Genomic DNA, 27,278 nt, shown 5'->3' with positions numbered 1-27,278 from the left:
CCTCTGTTCTCTTTTTCTCTCTTACTCTCTTTTTTTCAGACTTTCAGTCATGCCTGATCTGTGTGGCTCGCAGGGTGCCAATGAAGGAAAGACCCATGCATCCCACGCATGAGAGCTTCACCACACGCCAAGACCTGCAAGGTACTCAACCAGTCACACATTTGGGAACTACAAACTAATATATATTATTTTTACAGCCGACAAAACCAGATCTTCTCAGCCCACAGAAATTCACTGTTCAGTAAAAGCTAATGGGTCATGCCAATCATAGTGACCAGTTTACATCCCATAGTCTCCCATTACCAATTTGGAAGAGCACTTTCAGCTGTTTGAATAAAACTGCAAAACAAGTATATAGTGCCTTTACACAGGCACATCCTCATCCCATTTCACCAGCTCATAAATCACCTCACACTACAGTTTAGGTATTTAAAGATTATTATATCTTTGGTAAAGGCCCTTAGGAGAAGGCTTTAGTTGAACAGCCTTCCCATCTCTGTCTGCACTCTGGGAGGTAAAGTACTTGTCTGAACACTCGTCCGTGTGTGTTTGATGTGCTTGTACCATTTGTGTGTGGCTAACACAGACACATAGTTACTTGCTCTTGCTGACATACAGTAATTTACTGTACTTCCCCACCCAGACTGTTTTAGGCTTGTATGCATGCCCACATTTGTTGGCCTGTTTGTTGAGGATGTTCAGTTCTGGATCAAATATGATTGAGAATAAGACTTTTCACTCCCGGCGCTTTTGAAAATATGAACTTGTTGGATATGGTGTTGTGCTGTAGAATGCTACCGTTATGAATATTTGTATAAGTCTTTAGTCAGTCTTTATGGCTGTCCTTTAAGTAGCTGCGTGTCAGCCCTCTTAAATGCATCGCTACCGCCATTTAAATTTTAAACCGGTGAGGGACAACTATTAAACTGATATGAGTGTGTATTTGTGCTTGTGTTTACACATAGCATGGATGTATTTGTTGAGTTCTAAAGATAGTTGAGCCGAAGTGTGACTAAAACAATGACTCCTTCTACCTGTTGTGTCTAAATGGCGAGCATACAGTTTGTACTGCCAGGCAAACATGTACAAATACTATCTAATCTTTTGTGGCCAGGACTTTCTCTCCAGTTGCACAGACTAGCACAGACACGTTGTAATTAAAAGGTAAATAGAGTAAATCCTTATTATTTCTTCAATCAATATCAAACCGCAGAGCAAAGTGTCCAAGTGAAGAGCATATTCTCCTCAACAAGCTGCTCTACATGTTTATGTTTGAGAGAGACATTGAATCCCCATCAGCTTGGCTGTAGAAGTGTATCAAAATGCTTATTTCCATGTCTGACTAAGGCCTCTCTAATCCGGTCCTCTGTGTTTAGGTAAGATAACGTCCCTGGATACCAGTCTGCTGCGGGCGTCCATGAAGCCGGGCTGGGAGGACCTGGTGAGGCGCTGCATCCAGAGGTTCCACCTACAGAACGATGGAGAGATGTCTTTTGCCAAGAGACATCAGCAGGAAGGTAATGCCATTAATGCAAATAATATATTGTTTAATTAATGTCTTTTGATAGTTGCTTCTTTTGGTCTGGATGATGCTGTTGTCCGACCACTGCATTAGTATCAAATGGTGATTTGATCACAGGTCAAACCATGAGTCCCTTCTTACCAAAGCTAATGGTTAATCAAAGGCTGCTGCTTTGAGACCTTTAATCCAATCACCATTGTATTGCTGTTTTCAAAAGAAAACTGAAAACCCCATTTAAAAAATACAAAATAGGCAATCCAGAGAAATAATGGTGCGACGGATCATAAAACTAAAGAATAAAGGTAGCGAATATAACTTTTACAAATCCCTTATCACATTGTTTTGCCGACGATACTAATTGATGATTTTTATACTTTTACTTTTAGTTATAGTCATCTATAGTGTCTGTTTGTTTCCAAACACAATTCAAAATGAATAGGAAATAAAAGATTGTATTTTTATGGATTAAAACAAATCTTGTCTAATAGTTTTACTAATGTATTATAAGCTGCTATGTATTGTAAACAGGTCATAATTCATCTCTAATATATATTTATGTTTTGAAAACAGCTCCTTCAAGCAACTGGATTTATTCAAGTTTCCCATCAACACTACATTTGACAAGATTACATGTGACCACGTCATGATAACGTTATAATATACCTTTTCCCAATATATATACATATCATATTTACTGAACAGGGCCTGAATGCATCATAATGGAACCTTTGTCCGTTAGCCGTCAGCGGTGATGCTATAGTTAACTAGCTCTCCTTCTGTCAATTTAACCACGGATTGATTGTTTACAATGTAACATTATCAGAGGTCGGCAACTAGAAAAGCATAAATTCCGATAACGGTCGAGAAATGTTTTGTGCGGGCATCTACTGATATAAGTGCATATGTGTCCTTAGTGCTCCGCCATGGCCAGGCCTTCAGCCCCATCTACCGTTTCTCCCTGTCTGATGGAACCATCGTGTCAGCCCACACCAAGAGTAAACTGGTGCGCTCGCCCGCCACCAATGAACCCCAGCTCTACATGTCCCTGCACATTCTTCAGAGGTATGTCTCACTACCTACACCTGTGTCAGGAAGAGAGAGAGGCAAACCTGCGGCATGAACTTCTTTACATGTTTTAGCCTGTTGGCACCCTGGAGCACGACCTGATGGTTTCATGTATTGTGTGGATGTGATGCAAGCTTGAATGTGTACATTTGTGCTTGCTAGGGGTATGGGTCTCAGGAAAGGGGGTCACAATTAAATCAGACATAAATGTAAGTGTATTCAAAAATACATATTTAGATAGTTAGTTAGATTAGGGTCAGAATAAATAATCATGTCTACAGAACTTTATTGCTCATGAAAACTGTTAAACTAATCAGCTGTTTTTTCTGTGCGTCTGTTTTCAACCTCTAGAGAGCAGACAGTATGTGGAATGGCCCAGGACATGGGTCCTGGCAGTCAGGCCACAGGGATGGCTCCCAAACCGATGAATTCCTCCACGCCCTCCATGACTCCTCCAACCCCAGGCAGTTTGCCAGGTTCAGGGCCCCAGGGCCAAGACACTACCATCAGCAGCAACAGCACGCCTTTTTCCTCTCCAGGCCCTGCTGGTCCCAGAGAACCAGCAGCCATGGGGGGCCATATGCAGGGCTACCGTTTTGGCTGTCCCCCACCCCATAACCACACTGGGGGCATGCAACCGCCCCAGCAGGGCCCCAACTGGAGGATGAACAGTCCTTCTCGCGCTAGCCCCAGCCCAGCCGGTGGACCCCATCCACCTCAACAGAACTCTATGCTGTCTCCCAGGCACCGAGGTAGTCCTGGGGGGGCAGGCAGCCCTCGTGTAGCAGGAGGCCTGCACTCACCCTCCCCGGTGGGGATGTGTGGTGGAGGGCCTGGAGGTGCAGGTAGTAGTAGCACGGCTAGCACCCATGCTAACAGCTACACTAGTAGTTCTCTGTCAGCTCTGCAGGCCCTAAGTGAGTGCCACGGTGTAGGACACGGGCATGGGGCCCCTCATACACACGCACTAGGGTCTCCTGACCGAAAGATAGGCTCCCCAGCTGGGGTCACACCAGGGTCAGGGGTGAACACTCATCTGATGTCAAAACTTGGAGGAGGCAGTGGTACTGGTGGTGTTACAGGGGACTCATTTGGAGAAGTTGGTCAGGGCCACACTCAGGGCCAGACAGAGAGCAACTTAGCTGAGCCCAAGGAGGAGAGGGAAGGGCCCCCTGAGGGCCACGAAGCTCACAATCGTCTTCATGACAACAAGGGCCACACCAAGCTACTGCAACTGCTCACCACCAAGCCAGAGCCTCTGGAGACGCCCCTGTCTCCTGGAGGTGAAGGTAAAGACCAGACAGGGACTGGGGTCCGGGGTGGCCTCAATGGAGGGAACACTCATGCCACATCCCTTAAGGAAAAACACAAGATCCTCCACCAACTGCTCCAGAACAGTACATCTCCAGTAGACCTGGCCAAACTCACTGCAGAGGCCACAGGGAAAGAGCTGGGCCAAGACCAAACCCAGGGGGCTGGTAGTACAGCTTCTGGGGCAGAAATGTCTCTTAAGCAGGAGCCCTTGAGCCCTAAGAAGAAGGACAATGCTCTGCTACGTTACCTGCTGGATAAGGATGACACTGGACTGAAGGACAAGGTACCTAAACTGGAGCCCGGGGAGGTGAAGGTCGAAGGAGGCAAACACCCTCTTGTGAAGACGGAGAAACAAGACACGGGATACGACCGGGCTGAACAGGTTAGCTTTTACTAAAACCTCTTGCTTGTGTGTCTGTCTTGTTTAAAAAATGGCTGGTTTATTGCTTAATTTTCATCTTTGAAATGTTGCAAGAACTTGAGCTGCCCCTTGAATGATTGTAACCTCCTTCTCAAAACAAAACGTTGTTTTCACTGTACTGCTCCACTTGTGTCGTCTCTCTGTCTGAGCATTAATCTGGGTTAGGTAGCAGATGTTGACTGCTCCAAGTCCCATGTCCACATAGGATGCTACCGCTGAACTCACAAACGGGCTGACAGTGTAGAGCTCGGACAGACAGCATTTGTGACATATATACAGTCCCATTCAGATGTACAGTCTTGTCATATACGCTTAAGACACCAGTCATGTTTTTTATTCACATATATAAACACATCTGGTCCTTTTACTGCATATGCGTTGGCAGCACAAGCCGAGGGAAGCTATCCGCCAGCTTCAAACAACTGTGACATTTGGAAGGAGTCCCTGTGGTTCTCCAGCCATTTGATCCTGGTTGCGTTTGGCCAGAATCCACGGGTTTGGCAGCGAGCTCGGGTCAGGTCTGGCGCTGAAAGAGAGAAGAGGAGGAAAGAGTAAAGGGGAGTGAGCAGGGAAAGTGTTGCTGGTTAAACTCAAAAGTTCTGTGTTGCAGAATGCTGATTCTCTCATGCAGGAAAGAAAACCAGTGTTTGGTGAGGCTCAACCTTTCATACAGGAAACCTGTGTGTGACGCGCTCTACTAAACACAGGTTCAGGACACGAGTCTAGCAATATGTAGTTCTATCACACACATCACTACCAAACCACACAATTACATAGAATTACACAAAAAAACATGAACACTCTTGCATGCTTTGCTGTCACTATTTCTCTTGTTCTTCTGCTTAGACCAGTCCATACATAGTCTGGGGGATATTCATGCCATTTGAATCTCGAAAACGTTAAACAAAAGCTCAATTTCTTGTAGAAATGAACTGGAGAAGTGTTCAAAGACCAGTGTGTTGGTGTTAAAGGGGTTGCTTTCTTATTGTTCCCAACCTTCTTTGTGGCTAATTTCTATTGAGACAGTGTGGGAACAGTGTTTTCCCATGCAGACAGAGAGGCCAGTGGTACAGACTCTCAACAAGCTATGCGTGATAGTTGTGTATGTACAGTATGTGCTTGTCCACATGGTACATATGAAGAAGAAGAAAGGGTGATTGGATGGATAGTAAGAGCTGCTGAACGGAACAAAGAAGGAGAGATGAGAGAGGTGTAGATACCCCCAGGAGAGCCCAGCCTCGGCAGGCAGAGTGAAAATGATGAGCCATATGCTCCTGCATGTCCTCTCTGCTACCATGGCGATAGAGGGGAGTGGTGTGTTTGTAGAACAAGCAATGTACCAGAAACAAAAGAGGGGAATAGAAATTGAGCGAAATAGAGGTTTAATATGTACGTATTGATACTGGCCAGTGTGCTACTACTCTTAACAAAGAAGAAATTGCACATTCAATTGGTTATTTTCTGCCCTTGTGCTGATGGTACAAATGAAATTGAGGAAATCTGAGTTTCACAGTAAGATGGTGATTAAAAAGCGTAGAGCTTCAAATGGTGATTGTGATGGCTCGGTCTATTTTAATTGTGGTTTCCAGCCCAGAAGAAGGGCATTTGGTAACTGTGAATTAAGCCATGACTTCATTAGAGCCGTTAAATGTGTGCGAGTGGGTTTCTGCTCCTTACTGGTGAACTGCTGCTCGGCCATGTGGTAAAGCTGACTGTACTAGTTAAAAAAGTCCACTCATCCTTCTCTCCACTAACCTCACCCACTGCTTTATCGCTGCCTCTCCCCCTCTCCCTCCCTCCTCTTTCCTCCTCATCATGATTGTTTGAGGGCTGAATTATTGATGGCTGGAGCAGAGCTAAATGAGAAATCAGGGCAGAGCTTCGTAGTAGTGGCTCGGCTAATGGCTGAAGGAACTATAGGTATGGTCATTTAGTCCCATGGCCCTATGGGACGCAGGATTATTTGTGTTTTGTGTGCGTGTGCGTGTGTGTGTGTGTGTGTGTGTGTGTGTGTGTGTGTGTGTGTGTGTGTGTGTGTGTGTGTGCGCGCCTGCGTGTGCGCGCGCAGTGTCCTCGTGGTTATCGCAGATAGTGTCACGTAAACATCCACTACGTCTACTGAAGCTTAACCCATTTCCACAATAGTATCCTTTTTATAATGCATATTAATAATTAAGTTCATTTTTCTCTTTAATCTACACTGTATTACGACTCAAAAGAGTCATCAGTGATAATAGAATCAGAGTTGCGCATGGCTTTGGCATGTGGAAATATTACAGCTCAACTCATTATTGAGTATTTTGGTCATACAAAGTGCCAGATGTAGGTCACAATAGCTACAGCTCCTCATTGACCCTGAATATAAGTAAGTGGGCAAAGAAATTAACTGACTGAATTTTTCTCATCCAGTACAGTCTGATCTTCTGTTTTAAAAGGGCCTTCAGTAGTTTTTCAATACTGCAGTTCTTCCTTTGATTCTATAAGAAATTCTATAATGTCAAACTTCATGCCAAACATATCATTTCCATTGGCACTCAGTGCTCGCTGACATGCAAATATCCTGTATCAGACATCACACAGGTCCTTTAGTACATTACATGTCAGGAGTTTTCAAAAGCTGGTCAGCCATAAGTCTTCTGAGGGACGAGTATTTCAATATTGACAGGCGCTGCCATCAGAAAAAAAATCAGAACATGCTATTGTATATAATATGTGACCACTAAAAATAATTTTTCATTCGTATTACCAGTCCCACAATTAAGCCTAATCATACAGTGTGTTGCAACATGAGTTAATTTGCTGTTCTTTTCGATTTAACTTTTGCTAGTTCAAAACCCCAAGATACCACACACAAATAAGTAATTCCTAAAGCAAATAAGCAATGAATCTCTTTTATAAATACCGGCAACAAAGAAGTAGCAAGTACTCCCAACATGGTAGTTAACCTTCAAATATTGCAGTACTTAAAAGAGTGTTGTTAACATTGCAGTAACCATTTAGAAATCGCCATTTCATCTCAGTCACATCATGAATAGATTTTAGTCAAATTGTTTCTGTTGACAAAAGGCATAATTCCAGATTTAAATGACTTTTCCATTTGCAGTTCTGCTTTATGCAGCCTGATTGGCCAGGTTCAGAGTCAGAGGCACAATGTCCCTACTGCCCTTTGGGCCACATTGACATTCGGCCCATACTGTTTGTGAGGTTGGGATCAGGAAGTTGTATCCCATCATTACAACGTGCTGATTTACAGACTTGAGTTTTTTTTTATTAAGTTGAAGGATTTAAGTCTAACTGTAAGAATACACATTTGACGGAGTTACATCGGCGTCCTGATGTGAGAAAGTCAGCCTCTGCTGTTCTTAAGCATGCAACTGTACAGAGTGAGTGCCCTTTGTATCACGCATACTTGAAGTCTGAGAAGCCTTGTCAAAGTACATGAAATTGTGCCTGTTACTTGAGTGTTGGTGATAACAGTTAACAATTAAAGAGGACCAATAAAGTAAAGTGTTAAGTTTCTCTCACTTATGTTTATGAGTAGTTAATGCTGCTTATTGGTGTGCTAGTTGTGGGGATAAATAAGGAGATAATCTCTGAAGTGAAAAACACAGGATTTTACAATATGCACGAGGTATACACTTAAACAAACAGCATCTTGTAATCCTCAGTATGTGTCCTTAGCTGCTCTCCCACAAAGAGTACCTTTCTAACGTCAATAACGTAACTAATGATCTGCAGATGGGTCACTCGGCCTGCAGTTTTAACCAAATACAGTAAACCAGACTGAGATGCAGCAAACAAGAGCATTATTTGCCCTGCATGCAGTGACATGCATTGAACGAAGAGAGTAACAGGGATTGATAGAAATGGGACCCATTAAGGGTAAAAGCAACTAGAGAAGATGAGAGAATAGAAAGTGGGAGGAGAGAGAATTGAAGAGGAGGAGGAAAAGAGCAAGCTGAGAGCGTACAGGAGCATTACATCATTCCTGACCTCATTAGGGCTTTTCTCTCTCCCACCACTGCCACCCCCCACCCCTCACTGTGCTACTCTCTCTAGCTCTCCTACATCTTACAATAAAGCAGATGCAGTCGTGAGTCCTTGGCCACTTAAGATATCCATTCTCTCAGGCATTTGTGTCAGCCCTGTAATCTGTATTAGCATGTGCATGACTAACATATTCATGTCATTGTCTAGAGCAGTAATGTACAACATTGAAACAGCGGCTGGTGTGCTGTTTTCTTGCTGTACAGTATGTCACGACAGGGTGAATCCAAATGTGCTGCACTCTCCTGGCCAGTTACAGCCAGTGCAACTTATTTACCTAAAGTCCCTTAGGCCTCTCTCTAAAAAGCAATATGATCACCTACGTTGATGTTTCTGTTCAGTTGTGACTGCCATCTACGTTTTTTTTTTTTTTGTCTACGTAAAATTAAATTCAATACAGTAATGCTGCAATTAATGTTGCCAATAACTTTACACTTATGGTAAAATTGTGCCAGATTGTTTTTATTTGTTGTTACTGTAGGTGTTTGAGGTGTTGTATCGGACTGCATTATTTAGGTGTTCCTGTTATATTGTCCACGCCCCCGGTGTGTCATTGATAGAAAGAGATATCCAGCGGAGACAGTGCCAGTGTTGTAAAACAAAAAACAAGAGACTGTGACAGATTTAACTTAGTTGTAGCAATTCTTCCGTTCAGCAAGGGAAAGACGATCCCAGCATGGCCTTGTCTTTGTTTAATATACTTGTGTGAAAAACTAAACAAAACGGGCCAGATTGTCCAAAGCCCAGCTGTGTAAAAATGCAGCCTTGGGCGGTTTGGGGCAGGCTCAGTCCAGCTGTTTACAGTAGGGGGGCAGAGAGCAGTCCAAACTTTGGCACCAGCCAAACTCCTGCCGCTTCAAGCTGCTCTCCCATGTTACTCGGTAGAAAGCAGCTTCAGTGGCCTCTTCTTTTCTTTCTTTGCTGTGTTTTACACTCAGTGGGGACACAAATAATGTTCAGATTAATATGGCCATCTTAAATATGCGATTCAAAATGGTGAACTTCTATAATGGGGGCTGACACAGTTGTGTGTTTTGAGGACACGAGCCATTAAGAGAGGGTATTATGTGTCTGATAAGATAAGTGAAGTGTGGCCTAGATTTGATGGAAAGTGGTCCATTTTATCCCGGGGTTACATCTCTATTATAAACAAGGCCAAGTCTGCCGTTCCCATCTCAAAGATAAAGACTCCTCATGCAACTGTTGTCGTGTTTACGTGTGCACTCGGTGTACGTGTTTGCCTTTCACACGCTTTTGGTTTGTGTCTGCAGGTGAAGCAGCAATTGGTTTCTAAATGGAGGCCGTAAGTGGTTCATCTGTTTCTTGTTTTCACTCTTTGCCTTTTCTCTCTGTGTTCTCTCCAGTCGTCGGAGCTGGATGACATCCTGAATGACCTGCAGAATGCTCAGCCGCAGCTCTTCTGTGAGCCGCGGCCCGTTTCGTTGCCCAGTCCCATGGACAAACAGAACATCATCAATGACATCTTGCAGATGTCCGAGACCAATCCCACCGTGGCGCAGCAGCAACACAGGGGCATCGGGACTGGCATGGGCCCAACGAGTGAGTCTCGTACACACTTTACGCTATACTCCCATCATGAGATACTAAATATGTAGTTATGAAACAGTGTGAACTATATTATTATTGACTTTTCCATTCCTGTCTTTAGACTTTGCGGGAGTCCGACCAGGCCAGCCGGGAAGGGGTCTGCCTGTGAGGAGCGTGTCTCTAGACATGAATGTATCCCCCCAGCAGTCTTCATTACAGTACCCCATAAGGGCCACAAGCCCATACACTCTTATGCAACAGCAAGGCATGGTGGGAAGTCACGGCATGATGGCTAACCAGGCCGGTATGGTCAGCACAGGTGGGTGTGACAGTTATGCTATTTTTTTTTGTCACAACGGTGCCCTTTGATGATGAAATGAACCAGATTTAGTTGTGTACATCAAATGAAAATGATCAGCCCACAGAACGACGGACCTCTTTATAGTCATACTTGTATAAGCTCAATGGACTTCATACACAAAAACATACTGTAATCTCAAACTAAAATTCGACTTGGAAATTAATTATTTTTCTTGTGTGATTCCTATTTGGCAATCTCTCAAGTGTTTGAAGCACAGTGGGCATCCTTTTGTTAGGATTTTGTCACGACAGCTGCTTTAAGGATTCTGAGGAAAGACCTTTTTACCCTCTACCTCTGTGTCGCTCTCAGCCTGTGACATATCATGTCATGGCACAGTGACTCACTTCCTGTGACAGGAAATATTTAGTCACTCACACTGGCACAGACTTTCTGTCACTCCCACATATTAACAGTCGTCAAATATCCCAGAGTAGATGTCTTTCCCCTTATATTACGCCATTGCATCATGGGCACATTCATTAAGGTCTGTCCTGAGGCATTTCTCATTGTTTCTTGTCTCCATTTTGGTGTTTGCTCCTCTAGGACTGATGGCTCCAGGGGGTCCACGTCCAGGCATGCAGCAGCAGCAGCAGCAGCAGCAGCAGCAGGAGGGCTGGGTGGGTTCAGCCTCTGCGCCTCCTCTTGGAGCGTCCGGCCCTGGGCAGCCAGGTCCCATGCAAGCCAGGATGGGGCCGAACGGTGCTCCCATGAGGCCCAACAGCCAGCCAGGGCCTCGACCGATGCTACAGTCCCCAATGATGGCCAGTGGTGAGAGCCCAGTGTGCCCCAAAAAACGTTACATAAAGTTTTAAAAGCAGAAACTAGATGAGATGAAGTAGATTTCACATTGACCCATGAGACTAAAGCCCCCGTTTCTTCCTTTACCCTGTCTTCCTATGAATACAAAAGGATCTAAAGCGTTTAATACAGAAAATTGCACAGATGGAAAGACCTCAACTCACCAGTATTATTTTGTTGCTGTTGATTGTAATAGGGTGCCACCCAGTGGCTAACCATAGCACTCAAGAAATACACGTAATGTCTAACCTGACACTGTGTGCTGGTTGTTCTGGGTTTAATAATATAAACCATCATCTTGGCAAAGTCCAAAAATTGACTGTCTACAGTCAACTATCCTGCCTAATCAGTTTTCCCCCCTATTTAGCCCAACCTGATATGGATATTGGTATGGTCAGCCACCATTTCCCCCAACAACAGGCTCCACCCAACCAGACAGCCCCCTGGCCAGACAGCATGATGCCCATCGACCAGACCGCTTTTGTTAACCAGACCAGGTAAGAGGCTAACTTGCAAATTACCATTACATGTTTTTAATGATGTCAAAAAAAATCTTACTCGGCTCACTCCTCAAGAGTAGCATTTCTCTTTCATCAAACTTCCCTCTCTGAGTATTTTGTCGTAATTGAAATCCTTGAAGCTATATTAAGTACCTTCCGTCTCCTCCTCCAGGCCAGTGCACCCTGCGCAACAGGATGAATTGCTGTGTAGTACGGGTCACGGCTCTGGTGATGGCAGTGCAGTAGACGAGGGGGCCCTGATGTCTCAGCTGTACACTGCACTAAAAGATTTTGATGGCCTGGAGGAGATTGATCGTGCTCTAGGGATCCCTGGTCTGGTAGAACAGGTGAGATTACATTCTTTTTTTCTTCTTTTTTTTGTGAATTTGAATTATTATCTTTTATGGCTCTACATCTGTTTTTCATTCATTTCTGTGGCAGAATCAATCAATGGAGCCGGACCAGTTCCCTCAGGACCCCTCCATGTTAATAGACCAAAAGCCCCCCATGTACACCCAGCAATTTGGTCCCCCACCATCCCACATGGCCCAAAGGGGCTACCCAGGTGCTCCCATGCAAGAGCAAGGCTTCCACCCCATGGCTAACCAGATAGGTCCACGCCCAGGTTACCCCATGATGAGGATGCAGGCCCGGCCCGGTCTTAGGCCTACTGGGGTCGTCCCCAACCAGCCCAATGCACTACGACTACAGCTCCAGCACCGGCTACAGTCACAGCAGGTACATGTGCATCTAGACTGGCATGACACTGCTGGAAGTGATCCTGTCAATTGATTTCTTTATATGTTTTTGTCTTTCTGTTGTAACCACGCTGTTTGGTCAGTAGCTGTGTGTAATTATCCTTGAGGTTGACATTTTGGCAGCTCTTCTGTGCACACACTGAATCATTGGGACATTTAGGTCTGCCTGCAATGTGTTGGTCTTTCACTGGAATATCATTTAAATCCTCTTTTAATTTGTATTCTTTAATGATTTACAAGCTGGAAGTGAGCAGTCCATATTTAAATTGGGCAGGAATGAAGTAATTTATATTTTAAATTCACTGGTGTTTGTCTTAACTCTTCTTCCCTCTCTTGTCTCACCAGAACCGTCAGCCAATGATGAGTCAGATGAGTAGTGTGTCAAATGTGAACCTACCTCTTAGAGCCAGTGCGCCAAACCAGGTAGGTCACCGCTGCCATTACATGATCTGTCTGCAATGATGTGTACATTTAAGGCTTTATTTTCTGTGTGTATTGTTTTGTGAAGGCAGAAGTAGACATACTTAATGTAGATCTATGAGACTTTTTCTTTTTTGTGTTTCTCTATTATCACACATCATCCTCCTCCAACCTCTAGGGGACCATCAATGCTCAGATGTTGGCACAGCGTCAGCGAGAGCTGCTGAGTAATCACCTGAGACAGAGGCAGCAGCAGCAGCAGCAGCAGCAGGCCCAGCAGGTTCAGCAGCAGAGGAGCATGGCCATGAGGGCCCAGGGTCTCAACCTGCCCCCCAACATGGCTGCCGGAGGCATGAGTAACCCGCGGATTCCCCAGGCCAACCCTCAGCAGTTCCCCTATCCACCCAGCTACGGTACCAGTACAGGCCTGGCCTCGCCACCTCCCCCTACCAGCCCCTTCTCCTCCCCTCTCTCCCCCAGCCTGCCCTCTCTCCCCCCCAACCCTCAGCTCCACATGCATGGCACCTCCTCCTCTTCCTCCACCTCCTCACAGATGATGATGGGAAACACAAACTTGATGGGCGGACAGTACGGGGCCGTACTCAGCCCCCAAATGCAGCACAGTGCCTTTCAGTTTCCCAACTCAGGTACTGCTCCCCCAGCCCAGCCCACATGTCACGTGTGTGTGTGTGTGTGTGTGTGTGTGTGTGTGTGTGTGTGTGTGTGTGTGTGTGTGTGTGTGCGCGCGCGCTTTTTAGTATCTAGCTATCTATTATGCGCTGGTGACTGCATCAATCAGCTGCCATTGAATGATCCAAGTCATACCGCATTCTTTACTCATCAGTTATTTTTTAATACATAGGATTAGCTGTGATCATGTACTCTCGTTCTTTCCACTGACCAAAATGGTGTCCTGGCTGTACACTCTTGATCCACCAGAGGGCACCAAGAGCACAATAATCAAAGTTTAACAAAGGATACACACCAAAACAGGACAATAATCACAGCTGCACCTGTCAGTTTGACAGTGTGGTGAGTAATCTGGACATAATCTGATCATCTAGTATAATACTGATTTGTATAATGACATGTTTGATTTATCCCTCGCACCTTAATCTAATTCTGGCCCGTGGGTTTGTACAGAGCAATAACTTCTGCGAGACATTACTTCTCTCTTTCCCATTTCTCCCAAGCCATCTCCTTATTCCCTTCCTTCCTAGTTCCTTGCCTGTTCTCTGCTTACATGCATGTAGTAAATATTAGTTGCCTGTCATTAATCCTGAATGCAGACTGGAATGGACAGTCTTCAGTCACACTAATCATCATGTTTGCTCAGATGCCCATGGCATGACTGTGTAAATGATATGGAAAGCTGACATTTGCTCCACTCCTCCACTCAGTACGTTGGTTTGTAGTTGAGTCTCTGCAGGTGCAGTATGGTTGACCTATCTTGATGCGTCCGCCACAGGTATGAGCCAACAGGCAGACGGAGGCTTTGGAGGTCCGGGCACACCGCAGAGCCCCCTGCTTTCTCCCCGCATGGCCCACACACAGTCCCCAATGATGCAGCAGAGCCAAGGAAACGCTGCTTTCCAGGGCTCCCCTGACATGAACGGCTGGCCACAAGGAAACATGGGAGGCAACAGGTAAAATCAGAACTTCCTCCGAAATAAACCTTTAGTGCCTATTAGACCATTCGGTTCCAAGGATATCACGATCTCCAATAACCATAGCCAATATATGTCCTTAAATTCCTTTAGAAATCATAGAAGAAAAGACACCCCTAACAATCATCATGTTTCTCGGTTTTTCTTCAGTATCGCAATAATGTTGTGATGATAAAGTGCAAACACAAACTGCTTATAGCTGATCTGGCTTTCTGTTAACACATTTGCCAAAATGTAAATAAAACAATGTTCATGTTGTAGCCGCAGCTTACTCAATGCCAACCTTATACTTACAACAACTTATTTTCTGTTACTTTCAGTAGTCTATGAATTGTATACATGCTTCTTGGAAACATCAAACTTTAAATAATGTTAAGGGACTACTCGAGTTCAGATATAATTCCATCCAAACATGTACTTTCCTTAGTGCTCCTGAAGGAGCTTTTCTGCTCCCATTGTTAAATGTTCGAGCTCACCCATCTCCTTTTCCTTTCCTCTCCCCAGTATGTTCTCACAGCAGCAGGCATCGCCGCAGTTCGCCCAGCAGAGTAACAGCAACATGTACAACGGAAATGGCATGAACCTCAACAATGTCTCCATGGCCAGCAACATGGCAACCAGCAGCATGGGCCAGATGGCCGGACAGATGAGTGTTACGTCCATGGCCTCAGGGCCCTCTCCCGGCTTGCCCTCCATGGGGCAAGAACAGGTAAACACTGGGCCAAAGTTAAGACGCTTTTAGAACTAGGAGGAGCAAAACCTACAAATTACACAGTTGGGCATCCTGTAGCATGGCCAGAACAAATTAGAGGATTTGAAGTGACCCGGTAATATCTTTACATTAGCCCATTGTAGGAATATAATACGGACACTTGTAGAGTTTAAGCCTTAGAGGTCAACTAAATGGACCCCTTCCAGTTTTTCACAGTAATCGGGGGACCAAGAAAAACTAAAAGGTTGGTCTTTATTTCTCCACACTCCCAGCTTCCTATGTACATGTTTGTCTCATTATAAGATACACTTATTGAACAGCCGTGCTAGTGAATAATTTACTCAGTAGTTTACGTAACTCCTCTTGCTGGTGTTCTGATACTTCACTTGAACATAGAGGACAATGATGTAATTAGCAGCGGGCACTTTAGAGCCAGACCATTTAGTCTATATAGACTATATAGAATATAGAGTTACTGTATGGCTGGCCTGTCTGGACAAAAACAGCTGGTTTGCTTAACATGGAAAACATCCCTTATGGCACAGATCTGTCAAACCTGCACACATAAATAAACAAGTCAGACTTTGACTTGAAAGACAACTGACCTCAGTCACTCAATGAAAATCTGGTAAAAGTACACATATTTTTACTTGGTCTGGTGAGTATTTAATGTCAACAGAGTTAATCCTTCTTCCTTTGTCTCCCTGGTATTGTTAGTTTTATATGTGAAAGGCACTGTTGTTGTCCATAATGCTTTTAAGCCCAATAAAGGGACATGAATATTTAACCAAGGTGCTGCTCTTTGATTGTCTGCACTTCAGACTGTTGTAACCTACCAGTATATCTGTCACTTGATTTATCCTCCTTCCAAGATTATAGAAATATATTGGCACTTAGATTATTTCAATTATTTACTGTTTGGCCATTAGTGCAGGCTTTTGTGATTTACGTGTTTTAGGCTTGATGGTGTGTTCCAAGAAGGATTTCTATTTGTTTATAGTCTTTTGCACACATGGCTGATTTACTCCAGACAAGTTCAAGTTCAGCAAGTGTTTTGTTGAATTGTGTACTTTATTTAATGCTTTACAAGTTGTGATCTAATATGTGTTGTTTCTCTGCAGAAATACTGTTGACCCTCATGGAGTTCTTACCCTGAACCTCACTGATCAGCTGGAGCAAGGAGTGCGTCGGCCCTTTCAAAAATTGTACAAACATGTAACTAACCGATTGCCCCTTGAACCAGCCAGGCGGTGCCCTGACCTTGTCTCCCCAGCCCATGATTGCCGTCTGTCCCAGCTGGGCCTCTTCGGCTTCCCCGGAGGAGCCTGGACCCGTACAGACACAGGAGAGTGAAGAGGGCTGGGGAAGGATGGTGGACCTCTGTCCAACATGCCTCACCCTCCTGGAGGAGCCTTGTGATGAGCCAGTCTGTCTGCCTGTCCAGCTGCATTCACCGTAGTGTGACTTACTGTAGGCCTCCTGGTTTGGGGGGCACCGACCTAAGGGGGCAGCAGTGGTTGGGATCCCTTGTTCTGATGAATGTATTCCTCTCAGTGGACAGCGGCCATTTACAATCTCATCTCAAAAATGACGTACACTGATTTTTCTTTTATGTCCTATTTTTCTCACACATTTGTGACATTTCCACATAGTTCCAAAATGGCAGCAAAGACTCCAAGTTATGTTCAAATTCATGAATGGAGCTCAAACACTTAGCCAGTTTTGCCTTTTTGCTGTTCTTTATTTTATTATTATTTTAGTTTTTGTTGTTTTTTCTTGTGAGAATTAAGATGTAGAATGAAGATATGGTTGAAAAAAATGACCTTGAAAACACTGCAGAAGAATGGTTTGAGTGGAATGGTGATTTGTATGATTAGACTAATTTAGTCAAGAGGTTTATATAGTGTATTAAATTAAGTTTTATTTTTCTGTATAGATTCATTTTAATTATTGTAGATGATGATTATGATTATCCTAGTAGCAAGAACAAGAAAAGAATTCTAAAAGTGTGAAAGAGGCACTTTTTAAATAATTTTAACAGTAATGGTTGTATTCTTTCTGAGAAGATTCTTCTATTAACATGAATAATGGATTATACTTCGGTCCTTTAGTTTCAGAAGAAGATCTCAAAATCATATATGGTTTGAAAATGAATTTCAGAGATTGTACATACCAATAAGTAAAACATTGTCTTTCCTATTTATTTTATTCCTTAGGGTTTGATTCCCCCGTCTGGTCACAACTGCCTTTTGGAGCAGAGAAGGGTTGTTGTTTTTTTTGTCTTTTCTTTTCTTTTTCGTAGAGTTTTTTGGGAAGTGGAGTGGGAGCCTTTACAATCTGATGTTCTGGTACGATGCAGACGGGTGAGGGGGGGGGGGAATAGAGGGGTCGTAAGGGGGTGTGCTGTCTATACAGTGTACAGATTATCGCTTGCTTCTCTGCCTTTAGCATAGAACACCATTAAAAAAAGGAGGAAAAAAACGTATACAAGTTCAACACAGCCATACAATAACTCAAAAAAATAAATAACAGATGTGTGCTTTCTATGTTGTCTGGAGTGAAAAGTGCTTCATACAAGCTGCTAGGTGCAAACTGTTCTGGTGTGATGTAAACGAGCAATAACGATTACTTGAGAATCTCTTGGGTTTTTTTTGGTCTTTTTGTTTTTGTAATTTTTGTACAGTTTCCTGAATAAAAAGGACACATTTTTGCTCCACGTTTGGGTGCAGTATTAAACACCGTTTTTTATTGCAGTTTGTACCAAGAAAGTCTACATCCACACGCAGCGTTCCTAATAGATTATGCAGCATTGGCTGAGGCCTGCAGAGGGAAGTCGTTTGTGGTCCCCTTGTTGACACACGCCCTCTCTGCCTCCAGCCACTCGTCTATAGCAGAGGTCAGAGTTAAGACTGCACGGTTCATGAGACCTGCTCTGACGGACATTTAGCCATATTATATGACCTCAGGCACTTAGTTCAACTATAAAGTGTTCAGTAATGACATGCTATTCTTGTGCCCCTGTAGGGGTTTGGTTTGACCTTCACAAGATGTTAAGCAAGTCATCTTCTCTAACCTCAAAAGTACATTTTCCTCAACAAAAAAAAAGCAAACCTTTTTATAACTTTTAACCCAGGACAGACTTGGAGCAAGCCAAATAATCCTCACCTTTTCAATTGGATTTCTGAATTCTACCAGCTTTTATTTTCATAGGGAGACGACCTGTTGGTTAGCATGCGTTGAGGCCCACGGAAAACAAGAAATTAATGATGTCACTTAACAGGGTCCTAATGTAGATGTTGCAGCATAAAACAGGAAGAGAATCATTCTGAATGTATTGTCATTGAAGGCCTGAGGATGTGACTGGTGGTGTTTATCTCAACATGTTGACAATGTGGTGTTGTACCATGCTCTTCTCAGCATTTAGATAGGAAGTTGCCTGTTGTTGCTTCTTTTTGCTTCTTGTGTAAATGAAATTTGAAGCTGTAGCAAGTCAACTTTGGGACAAAAGTCTGCATTAATGTTGTGATTGTCATCATTGCAGATGTCCTGCAGTTGCCTTGCTGTGGGCCTACAGGAGATCACTCTTTTATTTGTTGATAAATGCTGTTTTGATTGTATCATACAGTTGTGCAGAACAAGCCTTTTTGAGCCATTTTAAAGAATGATTCACAGCCCTCTGCAAATTTCCAAAGATTGTCAAGATTTTGAAAAGATTTAAAGCCATGTGGTAGCAATGCATTTTTTAGCATTTATAATGAGGACAGGAGCAAATAAATAATTTTGCCCCTTACAAATATCCAGGCTTTTGACCCACTAAACAAAATAAATATTTTTTCTCTTTTAACTTATGGTTTTGAAGAACTTTAAATGCCCTTTTGTATTGTCTGCCAATTTCTTAGAGCTAAGATGCAACCTTGAAATGCTAAGAACCCTAGCATAATGCCTTAGATTTTGTCCGTTCTCGTTCTTGTACATTACACTGCTGTCTGTATAAATGTGTATAATGACTTGTGTACAATATTGAATGGGTGCATCATCGCTCAACTCTTCGCAGTTGCTGGAGACTCGGTCACAGTTGAACTGTCCCTCACCATTGCTCTCTGTTCTGTGTTGGGTTGAAGACTGTCATTTCATTTCCCCCCCTCCCTCACTGTTTGTATGGAAAAGATAATGCATAGGGATATTGAAGCAATATGTAATATACTATATGGACTTTCTGAGGAAAGCTTACTGTTGTGTTTTCCCCCCAGATATTTTTTTTCTGCATCGTTCACAGGAATCACACTGTATACCTGCATCCACCTTTGTACCCCTAGTGTGTGTGAGCGTTTTATGCAAAATTAGATATACAAGAGAAGTTAAAACCACAGTTATGCAAGTTGTGAACTAATATGGCTTCGCTGATGCTATTTGCCTTGTAAATAAAGAATTCTGTTATTGCAGTATTTAATCGAGTGACTCTTATTCCATGTGATTAAAACCACACACAAAAATGTCTATGCCTCCATGCATTGTATTTTCCAAAAAAACGCACAAGTATACTTTACAGACTAAAACGGCTAACAAAGTAAATTACAATATACATTCAAATAAATACAATTAAATTGTAAAATATATATTTTAGATGATGCACATGAATGTTTATTTCTTAGATGTTGGGGCAAGCATATAAACCAATGACGCACCAGCATTTGGCTATAGCTTGCAATACTCTGAATATAAATCCAAAACCCCAAAATCAAAATGAGGCGTAATGATATAATAGAATTACCATTAAACTCAATGACAAGCACGAGATCCTATAATGTGCGGTCGAAAATAAATCAAAGTATTGATGGAGATTAGTCGCAATTTTACTCTGTTGATGAAGTTGAGAGCAGAGACAGGGTTAAACGACCATTCTTTTCTCTCTTCCTAATTCACCACATCCAAGTCATAACAACACATATCTAAACTCCACAGGGGGTCCCTCAGATACAATCGGACCGTGTGTGTGTGTGTGTGTGTTGGGGTGGGGGTCCTCATATGGAAATGTTTGGGAACCTCTCTCAATCGGCCTCATTGTAGCAGAGGAAGGCAGACCGGTGTGCTGAAGTTACCACGGTTGGCTGTCCCTGAGAAAATGTATTCCTGTGGGACATTGAGATGCATGAGGTTGAGCTGATGCCTGGCCAATAGGAAGAAGGTTCGGGGAAGCTTCTCCAGCAGACCTGATGTCTACAGTAGCGGTGCCCTCAGATGACCACCGACCACAGGCTGAGAGAGGTTCCTGCAGCACATTGCGCACTCTGAAGTCTGGACCTGCTGCGCTTATACCTGCTCAATGTGGAGATGTTGTGTTTGTGTTTGTTAAAACTGAATCCCGGACATGACAGATACACAACTTCTCTGTGAAACATCTGTAATTTATTTAACGAGGTAAGCTTTTTTTCATTTCCCCCAATTTATGTTAAATTGCTGCACCTTTTTATATAGAAAATTACTGACTCACTGAGTTATGTGTGACTCATTATTGTATGTGATGTATTCTTTTTTTTTTTTTTAAATACTACAGGATTAAGATAAATCAAATTCGTTTTTTTTGTTTGTGTATCTCGTTTTTCGTGTGTCTCCTTAATTCCCTTTAAATGTAGTCTTCTGTTTAATCCAACTTGTTTTCTTCTTTATAATAATTTCCTTTAGCAAATATTGCTCCAACATTGCTCCCGACTGATATCTTTTCTTCCGCACTGACAGTAATTGTAAGGTCTACAAAAAGCTTCATTAATGTTGACCTCTGCTCTGGCTGACTGTTCTTTAATCGGTGTCATGACCCTGATGTGTCTCTCTATTTACTGATTGATTGGTAAACTGTTCCTAGAAAGAAAACACCTTTTTTTTAGCCGGTCGTTTAACGCCGCTGATGAACATCTGACGTGTGTCTATGTGGCCTCTCAGCTGGAAATATTGAAAAATCGGCTGTCCAATTTCCCCGTGGACTGCTTTTACTTATTACGCACTATATTTGTTCAATGTTGTCTTCCCCAGTTGTCCATATTTCTTTCTTTGTTTTGTTTTTTTAAATACTGAAATTCTGGATGCGTTTTAGAAGTTGTAGATTCAATAGAATAGTGTTATATGAATCAAATTCACTACATTAAATTGAAGCTATAATTAGTTGGATGTTAAAGGCTTACTCACGTTTAAAATAAATCAATTCAAGTGGTCAAATCTCTCTTGATGTCATGTTTCCTCTTTTAGATTTATTGCATTAAACTTGTATAACTCACCCTCACCTCCTCTCCCACCCCCCTCTCCTTTCTCTCTCCCTCTCACCCTGAAGGGTCCGGGTCTCCTCCCTGGTGCTGTCATGTCGGTGTCCGTGTCCAGCATCCCGGTGGTGCTGAAGGACAAGAGCTGCTTCCAAGCCATGGGCATGCTGAAGGGCAGTCCCGCTCGAGGCTTCTACCCAGCCCCTCTCCCCCACCCGCACCCCCACCACCACCACTACGTGGACTTCTTCCCGAGGACTCACAGCCTCCTCCACCCGCTCAAGTCCCTCGGCCGTCTGGTGTCGGACACTCAGGCGAACCTGCCGCTCAACCCGCACGGCGGAGCCCCTCCGTTCCACCAGCAGCAGCAGCACCACCCCCCCTCGTTCCTGCACGAACACATGCTGAGCGCCTCCGGCATCCCTTACCTGAGCCAGATGTTGCCCGGACACCCGCTGTACCCTAAGCCGGAGGACCTGGCCGCCGTGGTGACCGAGCACGCCGCCGGTCCGCTGTCCTCGGACTTCAGCAGCCCGTCCAGCGAGAGGTCGTCCTGCGCCTCTTCCTCCGCCACCTCGCCGCCCAAAGAGACTTTGTTTCGCCTCCGGTCGCCAGAAAAGGCACGCGCGTCTTATAACTTTAGCGAGGACGACTTGTTCATGGTGCTCTACGGTTACTCCGGCAGCCAGGAGCGCTCCGTGGGTCACGCGATATCAGGACTGGCCCTGCCCGAAAAGTCAGGTGAGACTTCGGCTTAACTTATTTAGTTTCTAATCAGACGATGGAACTTGTTTGCCTTGGAAATGGCCTAAAACATATGGACAACTGCTGACGGGCCAATATTGCGTATTACTTTGAACTAATAATTAGTTATCAACTGATTCCTCCAAAAATGTGATTAATTAACCCCTTCATTTTTGTATCCCCCATCTTCTCGTTTGTGTTTTTTTCTTCTTCTTCAGTTTCGAACTCTCACACTCTTCCACTGGACAAAGAAACACTTGAACTTCCTGAGGGTAAGACAACTTTAATAATGAATAAATAAATAACAAATCAACTTTAATTCCGTGTGTCTGAATTGATGGAGGCGCGGCAGAGATTTGACTCTGTCTTGGACACGGTGTTGCAGGGTTAACCGTCGTCCGGGCAGCGTGGGGAAACGTGTCCCACTGTGGAGTTTTCACAGACAAAAGCAGCGTCCCTCAGGGCACGCGCTTCGGACCTTTCCAGGGGAAACAGGTTAACACCAGCGAGATTAAAACATACGACGACAACACTCTGATGTGGGAGGTAATGTGTTGCAATTGTTCCCAACGTCCTTTTCCCAGTGCGGTGTATAGCCAATGAGGAAATTACTCAGACAGTTTGAACTCATATATTATGTAATCTGCTTCAGGTGTTTGAAAACGGCCGGCTGAGTCATTTTGTTGATGGCAGGGGAGGCTCAGGGAACTGGATGTCTTCTGTGAAGTGCGCTCGTTTCCCAGAGGAGCAAAACCTCATCGCTGTGCAGATCCAGAGTCAGATCTTCTATGAGGCCTGCAAAGAGATCCGGCCAGGACAGGAGCTGCTGGTGTGGTACGGAGACTGCTACATGCAGTTCCTCGGCATCCCTCTCACCCTGAAAGACCCCCGAGAGGAAAACGGCGTGGTTCCTCCCCCTGAAGGTCAGAATCACACCTTCTGTTGGTTTGCCTCTCTGATCCGCTGCTCTGGTTTGACCATCGCACCAAACGTGTTGCTTCTTTATTTCCCCCCCAGATTCCGGTGAGGGTTTCAAGTGTGACAGATGCGGGAAGGTGTTTGCATACAAGTACTACAGGGATAAACATCTGAAGTACACGCGCTGCGTGGACCAGGGCGACCGGAAGTTCCCCTGTCACCTCTGCACCCGTTCTTTCGAGAAGAGAGACCGATTGAGGATCCACATTTTACACGTTCACGAAAAACACAGGCCTCACAAGGTACTGAACCAGTGTCTACGTTGCATTAAGTTCAGGCTATCTATTCCATCCCAGTATTGCCAGAGCGTTACGTCATTGCATCGCGCAGTGAAGTCGACAGGTGCGTGCACACGTGCGTGTGGTGCTGAAGGAACAGCTCCCTATACAGCGTCACTTAGAAACGGATGCTTCGGGGTTTGATTGGGCCTCTTAAAAAAGGCAAATTATGTTAAGACCTTTAGTTGGTGGTGACCTTTCAGCTTAAAGCATCACAACTATATCAATAAAAATAAGTTATTAAAAAATTAAATAGAAAACCACAATTGTTAGGCAAAACGCTCAGAAAAAAATAATTTGAGTTGAGGTTAACTTGTCTTCCAAATATATGACACATTTAAATGACTAAATAGCTACCTCATGCTGATGTGTTATGTTGTGTTTCTTATGTCTGATCCGCAGTGCTCAGTTTGCGGGAAGAGTTTCTCACAGTCGTCCAGTCTCAACAAACACATGCGCGTGCACTCTGGAGAACGGCCGTACAAGTGTGTCTACTGCAACAAGGTAGGAGGCCTTTTTGTTTTCATTTAATAATATAATTTGCCACAATTTTCATTCATCATCATGTTATGTTGTGACTAGGATATCATTTTAAACGGAAACGTCATAATATATTATATAGTTTGACACGTTGTAAAAAGTGTTGATGCTGAACAGAAGAGACATACATCTCCTGGTTTCCGACCGAGACTTCATAATGGAAGTATTTATCTTCCATGATAGTAATGTTTTTAGTCTTCTTGTCCTCCTCCTCCTCCTCCTCCTCCTCCTCCTCTTCTTCTACGCGTCTTTTAAAACCTACAGCCCGCAGTTTGGATCCATTGAGTGCTTCCTCGTGTCATGGTGCATTCGGCGCGAGCCCCTCGTGATTGTCGCTCTCCACGGGCACGCTCCACGGAGACACTTACATGCTAATTATCGCCAGATGTAAACCCACCCTTTTGTCTGCTGAGATTATACTTTTAATTTACGGCCCAGGAATGAGCAGAAGTTTTTGTTCTGGTCCTTTCTTCTCCACGTCCTCCCCCTTTTTTTATGCACCCGGAGAAGTTTTTGTTGTTCTGATTATCTGGACAATTTAAGCAATATATACGAGACTACAGGGTTACAGTTTTTTTTTATACAAGAGATAGGATTCGTTAAAAAATAACAAAACAAATCTCAGACTAATTTAACATATTTATTTTTAGATGATACAAACATTAATTAAACAATACAATGTAAGATGACACTTTAAACCAATTGAGCTTAATGAGCTGAAATAACTGGATACAATACCAGGGCTATATTAATAATACTATGTTATTGGTCTTTCCTCTCGTCCAGGCCTTCACTGCTTCCAGTATTCTGCGAACACACATCCGCCAGCACTCCGGAGAGCGGCCCTTCAAGTGTAAGCACTGCGGGAAGGCCTTCGCTTCGCACGCCGCCCACGACAGCCATGTCCGACGGACCCACGCCAAGGACAAACCCCACCCCTGCGACGTGTGCGGAGCTACTTTCCAAGAGGAGCAGGAATGTAAATATCACATGAAAGCTCATAAAGGTAAGGAATTGTTTTTAGCCATCACAATATATACATATATATATATTTATTTTATTTTTATATTACATTTTTAATTATTATCTCGATATAATTCGAAGTTAAAACAGTCGAATATTACGAGTTTTCTTCGCCTCCGTTTTGCAAGTATATATTTTTCTTTATTATTAAATACGGATGAATAAATATTAGGATACAAAAAGGAACATTTTGCATTGCATCCTGCTTGAAACATGGTTATTTTATTGAGCTATTTTCTCACGCTGCAGACCGGCAAATCTTGGACAGCACACTTGTTCCTCCTTCTCCCGGAAGTGGATTACAGAAGGGATCCGTGTATCCAGCGAAGGACAATCCAAAAATACAGAAGAACGCCGGACAAAACTGTCCTTACACGGGGTTAACCGTTTTAAATCCCGAATACCGGCCCTGGAACTGAGCGAGACTGTATGAGTAAATCCATTCTAAATGTGTGTAATATTTTAGAGGATTTAAGTTGATACAAGTATCACAAAAGACTACATCTATACAGGAACATTGTGGTAATACCATCAGATATAGGTCGGATCTTGTCGTTTTTCTTTATGTAAATGCTGCTTAAGAAAGAAAAATGTTATATAGTAGACCCATTTAAATAGGCTTACCATAATCTAAATTGTTGGCTAAAATGTGTCTAAATCTATTTATAATATGTTAAAATATGATGTCTGTTGTTTTCTGGTTTAAAGCTTTTACTCTGTGATCGTTTGTGAACACATTGATTCCGTAATACTAATATAACGGTGATTATTATTATTATTGTTATTAATGTTATAATATAATATAATGATTATAATTATGTTGGGTTTTCTTTCATTGACAAACGCTTGAAAAGTAAAGCTATTTTTTATGATTGTAGAGTTGAGCCTACTTGTGTACAAAATAAATGTTATACCCTCTCTTAATTTATAATGTATGATACAATTTTTTACTGTAATGTAAGGCTGTCAACGCAATCGAAGGTGTCTTTGTTTGTTCCCTATGAGCATCTGCTTTTTCATGATTAACAAATAAAGAATAAGCGCATGGAAATGTGTTGGTTTTGGTTAATGTCTGAATTGATCAGATCCTTTATTGAAATCTAAGTTGACAACAAATCAATTAAATACTGAATGATTTTTGTCAGAAATGTGGCAGACAATAATATTTTTAAAACTATTTAAAGGATCATTCCCTCCAAAAGTTTAATGAAATAAATTACAGGTTATTTCAGTTATGATTTTGTTCTTCCTTTTGTTGTGTCATCCTTCCAAAAGTGATGTCCATCAGTCTTGTTTAATAATTCAGATAAAGCTTCGTGGATGGTGTCTTGATTGACATTATGCAGACGATTGCATCTGCAGCTGCATCTCTGTGTGTGTGTGTGTGTGTGTGTGTGTGTGTGTGTGTGTCTGTGTGTGTGTGTGTTATGGACCCTGTATCACCTATGGTCAGTGTACGTGTCCATGCATCCACTGTCTGGTGCGTTTCTATAGAGCCAAGTGATGGATTGAAGACTGCACGCTCACAGTAAAAATGAACAAACCCCACTGGACCAAATGAATGACAATAGAGTGCAGCAGTAAGGTGGTCTATTGCTCCTCACACAAAGGAACTCGGCATGACTGACATCTGCCCTCACACTGTCACCAACTGTCCCACATGTGTTGTTCTGAGATAGATATTCTGAGATAGATAGATAGATAGATAGATAGATAGATAGATAGATAGATAGATAGATAGATAGATAGATAGATAGATAGATATTGTAGTGTGTGTGTGTGTGTGTGTGTGTGTGTGTGTGTGTATGTGTGTGTGTGTGTGTGTGTGTGTGTGTGTGTGTCTGTGTCCAGCCTTTGTCTCAGTGCTCTGTTATGTCACCCTTAACCTCTGGGTCATCATACTTCACACCGAGGGCAGTCAGACACAACAATGCTGCGACAGTGCTAATTGAGAGCTACAACGGATATTGAAGCATTGGTGGCAGAAGAGAAATAAAGCAAAAAGCATGAGCTTCAAAGATAAAATTGATCTGAACTCTTTCTGTTTCACCATCAGATCAAAGTAAAGTCTTCTTTTCTGTACTTCCTCCTGGGCCGTCTGCAGGGAGAGGAGTCAATCCCACTCTATAAACTCTCTGTTTATTTTCTGTAACGGATGGACAGCAGCCTTCAGGGTCAGAGGGCACCTCCTCACTGAATGTTTAACAGCCTCCCTCTCCCTTCAAATAGCTGAAATATGGATGCTTGAACAAGTGTAGATCACCCTGCGCCTCCCATGTATACAACCCCCGAGCCTCCACGAGGGGCCTGCTGTGAGAAGAGAGGATACTC

The 27,278-nt window shown here is 43.3% G+C and overlaps 2 protein-coding genes across 7 annotated transcripts in view; both read left to right on the top strand.

Moving 5' to 3' along the window:
* ncoa2 (nuclear receptor coactivator 2) overlaps positions 1-17,869 on the top strand; it is a 52,289-nt gene extending 34,420 nt beyond the window's left edge. For 5 of the 6 annotated variants that reach the window (XM_034559829.1, XM_034559827.1, XM_034559830.1 and 2 more), the window contains 15 exons: positions 40-141; positions 1,377-1,517; positions 2,437-2,584; positions 2,939-4,283; positions 9,734-9,929; positions 10,039-10,236; positions 10,822-11,046; positions 11,444-11,573; positions 11,749-11,923; positions 12,018-12,314; positions 12,680-12,757; positions 12,933-13,401; positions 14,223-14,400; positions 14,926-15,130; positions 16,255-17,869. In XM_034559829.1, the coding sequence (XP_034415720.1) occupies positions 40-141; positions 1,377-1,517; positions 2,437-2,584; positions 2,939-4,283; positions 9,734-9,929; positions 10,039-10,236; positions 10,822-11,046; positions 11,444-11,573; positions 11,749-11,923; positions 12,018-12,314; positions 12,680-12,757; positions 12,933-13,401; positions 14,223-14,400; positions 14,926-15,130; positions 16,255-16,266 (3,899 nt within the window). In that variant the 3' untranslated portion in view covers positions 16,267-17,869. The remainder of the gene's footprint in view (positions 1-39; positions 142-1,376; positions 1,518-2,436; positions 2,585-2,938; positions 4,284-9,733; positions 9,930-10,038; positions 10,237-10,821; positions 11,047-11,443; positions 11,574-11,748; positions 11,924-12,017; positions 12,315-12,679; positions 12,758-12,932; positions 13,402-14,222; positions 14,401-14,925; positions 15,131-16,254) is intronic. The other variant, XM_034559831.1, reaches the window with a different exon arrangement.
* A 3,613-nt stretch (positions 17,870-21,482) lies between these two features.
* prdm14 (PR domain containing 14) lies at positions 21,483-25,366 on the top strand. Its single transcript, XM_034560523.1, has 8 exons — positions 21,483-22,125; positions 22,347-22,400; positions 22,514-22,674; positions 22,781-23,051; positions 23,146-23,348; positions 23,787-23,888; positions 24,711-24,930; positions 25,197-25,366. Exons 1-8 carry the CDS (start codon positions 21,483-21,485, stop codon positions 25,364-25,366), a joined length of 1,824 nt encoding a protein of 607 aa, XP_034416414.1.
* The last annotated feature ends 1,912 nt before the right edge of the window (positions 25,367-27,278 follow it).

Source organism: Cyclopterus lumpus, chromosome 20, assembly GCF_009769545.1.
Source record: "Cyclopterus lumpus isolate fCycLum1 chromosome 20, fCycLum1.pri, whole genome shotgun sequence".
NCBI lineage: Eukaryota > Metazoa > Chordata > Actinopteri > Perciformes > Cyclopteridae > Cyclopterus > Cyclopterus lumpus.
This window is presented reverse-complemented; position numbering and strand designations above follow the sequence as displayed.

What these genes read in the sequence shown, in the direction of transcription:
- prdm14 (XM_034560523.1), top strand. Translation starts at nt 21,483, where the DNA reads ATGTCGGTGTCCGTGTCCAGCATCCCGGTGGTGCTGAAGGACAAGAGC. An exon ending in CGTGGTTCCTCCCCCTGAAG is followed by an intron (nt 23,052 to 23,145) that starts GTCAGAATCACA and finishes TTTCCCCCCCAG; the next exon opens with ATTCCGGTGAGGGTTTCAAG. An exon ending in TCACATGAAAGCTCATAAAG is followed by an intron (nt 24,931 to 25,196) that starts GTAAGGAATTGT and finishes CTCACGCTGCAG; the next exon opens with ACCGGCAAATCTTGGACAGC.